The 3663-nt window shown below is 38.4% G+C and overlaps 1 protein-coding gene across 1 annotated transcript in view; it reads left to right on the forward strand.

Moving 5' to 3' along the window:
- Positions 1-349: 349 nt before the first annotated feature.
- The window catches only part of LOC107569588 (kinesin light chain 1-like), a gene marked incomplete at its 3' end in the record, with an annotated part of 9015 nt that continues 5701 nt past the window's right edge, over positions 350-3663 (forward strand). The window contains exons 1-2 of the mRNA XM_016255705.1: positions 350-600; positions 2666-2908. Coding sequence (XP_016111191.1) covers positions 2681-2908 — 228 coding nt within the window. The remainder of the gene's footprint in view (positions 601-2665; positions 2909-3663) is intronic.

Here is a 3663-nt window from a genome sequence, read left to right on the forward strand (position 1 = left end):
TCTACAGACGCAAATAGATAAAGTGTCATAAAATGAACATTTTAATGTGTATCTTGGAATTGTTTTCTTTCCTTTTTTTCCACTAGTATGAAAGAAAACACGTTATGGAAGCGAAATAGCCTAAAAATGTAGCCCAAAGCATACTTCTCTGTATTAATCTGGGACCTGTATATGATCATTTTAGATATTTGTTAAAATACTATACTTTTTAACTGTGCATTTTGGAGGACAAAATAATACTAATACTAATATTGCTATTCAGAAACGCGGGCCCCTCGCATGCGCACGCACAGCTCATCCACGCCCGGTTGAGGGAGGGCGGGTGTAGTGATGTCAGCGCGCAGGGCTTTGGATTCTGGGAGCACAAACACACATATCAGCCATTTTCAGTTTGCTGTGGTCATCCTCTCTCACTCCAGCACAAAGATCTGCCAACTGTCGAGCTGAAAGGGACGAGAAGGATGGACGAAGCGAAAGCGGGTCATCGCGCGCACGGGCGTTTGTTTTGCTGAGCGCGTCAAAGACAAAAGCGCAACGGACGGACGCGCATCCTTACGGCCGACCCGTCGCCGGGGATTCATCTGATATCGTTTTATTGGAGTGAGTCTGGGATTTCGGATGCGTCTGAATCCATAACATCACGTTGTTTTCACGCTCGAGTTGAACAACAGCCCGAAACGACCCCCCAAAAAAGCCGATTATTAAAGGTACCTTTCTTGAACGCAAGGCAAAAATGATCTGCGCTTTAGTGTTTGATATGCATCGATCATACAATAGGATGCTAAACTGCTGGCTGATTGAATGGGGAACGTTTAGCCTGATCTGCTGAAAACAAAACTCATATTTAGCGCAAAAGTATATGTTAGTGTTCATTCAAATAGTCATGGCATTATAATTTGTTTAGACAATGTCTGAAAGAGCAAACCAGATGATGTATGGCTGATTTATGATGATGCATTTGGTGATTTTTTTGTCTTCATCATCCAGCCAGTTGATGGTGCAATGAATATTTCTGGGGTTATGAATCAAATATGCATGATTCAGTCTCAAGTGTTATCATACGAGAATACAAAATGGTGTATGTGAGGCAGTTTGCATGAAAAAAATATAAGTGTTTGTTGATGTTTGGAGTTGGTTGCACAAGCTTTAGCAGTTTTGTTTGTTTCACACTGCCGTGTTTCAGAGCAGGGCCCGTTTTCGCTCAGATGCGGGGATGTTGTGATTGTCTGGAAGAGTTCATGTGGTGTGCTCCGGGTCATCTTGATGCAGGTTTCCAGGTTTCACCAGATTTGTCCAGGCAGCTGTCAGTCATGGTGGAATCTGGACTGATCGGGTGAAGGGTTGTGGTCTGAGCAGGTGTGTTTATAAGCTGAACATCTCTCCGCTGTTGCTGCATTGCAGTCGATAGGCGTGATGAATGATGGATGGCGCCTCTGCTGGACGCAGGTGGAAATGCAGGTGAAATCGGCCCAGATGATGGAGGTGGTGTCTGTCTGAAATGTCATATCATCATACTTCACCTCCTGTTACTGCTGTTTCTATAGTGGCTCATTATTAGCTGCATTAGTGACCCCTGATGTGCTCAGGTTCCTGTTGATTGGAGCTGAATCACACGGCTGGCAGGTCTGCTGTTGTGCATCACTTCAGATGTTATTGGGCAGCAGGACTCTGTCAGCACTTGTAGTCAGTGTTGCCAGATTGGCTGTTTTTGGGTGTGAGGTGCAGTAATGGATCATGATGGACTCCAGGGTATAATGAAGTCATTAAGACTAAAGTCACCAGTCATTTTGCACTATTTCAGTGTTATGTTAGTATCATTGAGACACTATTAAAATTTTTTTTCCAAAACACTTTGATTTATTTTTATTTCAGTTTGCTTTTTAATTTTAGTTCGTGTTTTAGTGTTGTTTTGTTGTTGATGTTCTTTTATTATTAGCTTTATTAATTTTTATTTGTCATTTTATTAGTTATTGTTTTAATGACTATAGTTTATATAATCTATCGTTTCAGTTTTTGTTATTTTTTTGTTTGTCATTTTTGCTGGTTGTTTTTTAAAATATTTAAAATATTTAATTTTACCATTTTTATATGTAATAATAATTTATATTTTGAAAACATCTGTATTGTTTTTATTAATTTTTTATTTCAAGTTCCTGGTTGTTATTTTTTTATTAGTTTTTTATGTCTGTATAATTTAAATACATTCAATTTAAACTAAATGAACATGAGAAATTTGTCTTTGTCAGTTAATGGAAATAAAATAAAATAATTTTTTTATATTTTATTCTGTTTTAAGTTTTTATTCTGTTTATTTTATGTCAAGTAACAAATGTTTTATGGTTTAAAAATTTTTTTTATATATTTTTTTGTCATTTTTATTAGTGTTTTTTACATATATTTGTAATTGGTCTATATAGTTTTATATTTTTTTATTTCAGTTCTTTTTAATACACCAAGTTAAACTAAATGAAAATGAGATGTTGCTTTGACGACTGTCTTGGCAGCTTTTATTGCATTTGATATCTTATTCTACACACTGTTTTAGTTTTAGTTAACTGGGGCCATGTAAGATGATGATTCAGCTGATTTTTTCATGTAAAAGCTGCAGGTGAGGTCAGATTTGTGACGCATCAGTTTGTAATCGTAACATTGGGTCCGTTCTCAGCGAGTCCGGCGGGTGATGTCCGCCATGGTGTACCCACGAGAAGAGACGCTGGAGCGGCTGACGCAGGACGAGATCGTGCTGAACACTAAAGCAGTGATGCAGGGTTTGGAGACGCTGCGAGGGGAACACGCTCAGCTCCTCAACTCCATCCTGGACTGCGCTCAGCCGGCCGTCGCGCAGGAGAAATCCAGCCTGCTCCGCAAGAGCCTGGAGGACATCGAGCTGGGACTGGGAGAGGCGCAGGTATCTGAATCTGTCTGTGACTCAGTTTGAACTCAGAATATCCAGAACTGGTTGTTTAGATTGCATTCATTTGACGAATGTTAATTATGCTAATATTGGGCTGTCAAAAAAAATTTGGAATTTCAAATATTCGTCGAATTTAAATTAAAAATCCACATTCGAATGCAAAAACGTTGCATTGGAATTTTAGGTGTGCATCCGGCAGCTTTATCAGCGGCGCACGAGATGCGATGAGGATGTAAGTGTCGTTGCATTATAATGTTTTTGTTAGGATATCCAGTTGAAGCCACTAGATGCGGCGCTGCTGCGGTGTTCATTAAAAATATTGCAGGAAAAGAGAACATCAATGCGGAGAAGATCTTGTTTATTTCAAATCTGAAACCAAGCCGTTCACACAGAATGCATATTTATCGCATTTTCGAGAGGGATATCTATCAGCGTTGCACTCGCATCTCGCACAAAAGAGCCGCATGTTTAGAAAACCATGTTAATGCAAAATTAATGCAAGTTCAACTTTTTAAAAACATGTCTCAAGACGTTATGCCGGTTTTCCCCATCCCGCGGCATCTCATGTTTTTAAATGAAGAAAATACTCTTTGTGATTGATTTTCGGTCATTTGTATTAAACTATGCATGCATACATGATGCTGTTTTGTTTCTAATTGTTTAAGCAACTTTAATTATTAACATTATTTTAAACATTATGCTCTTTTTTTTAAAGATAGTCATGTTATTTTATTATGCTTTGAAGAAAC

Source organism: Sinocyclocheilus grahami, unplaced genomic scaffold (genome assembly GCF_001515645.1).
Source record: "Sinocyclocheilus grahami isolate Dianchi unplaced genomic scaffold, SAMN03320097.WGS_v1.1 scaffold1362.1, whole genome shotgun sequence".
Taxonomy (NCBI): Eukaryota; Metazoa; Chordata; class Actinopteri; order Cypriniformes; family Cyprinidae; genus Sinocyclocheilus; species Sinocyclocheilus grahami.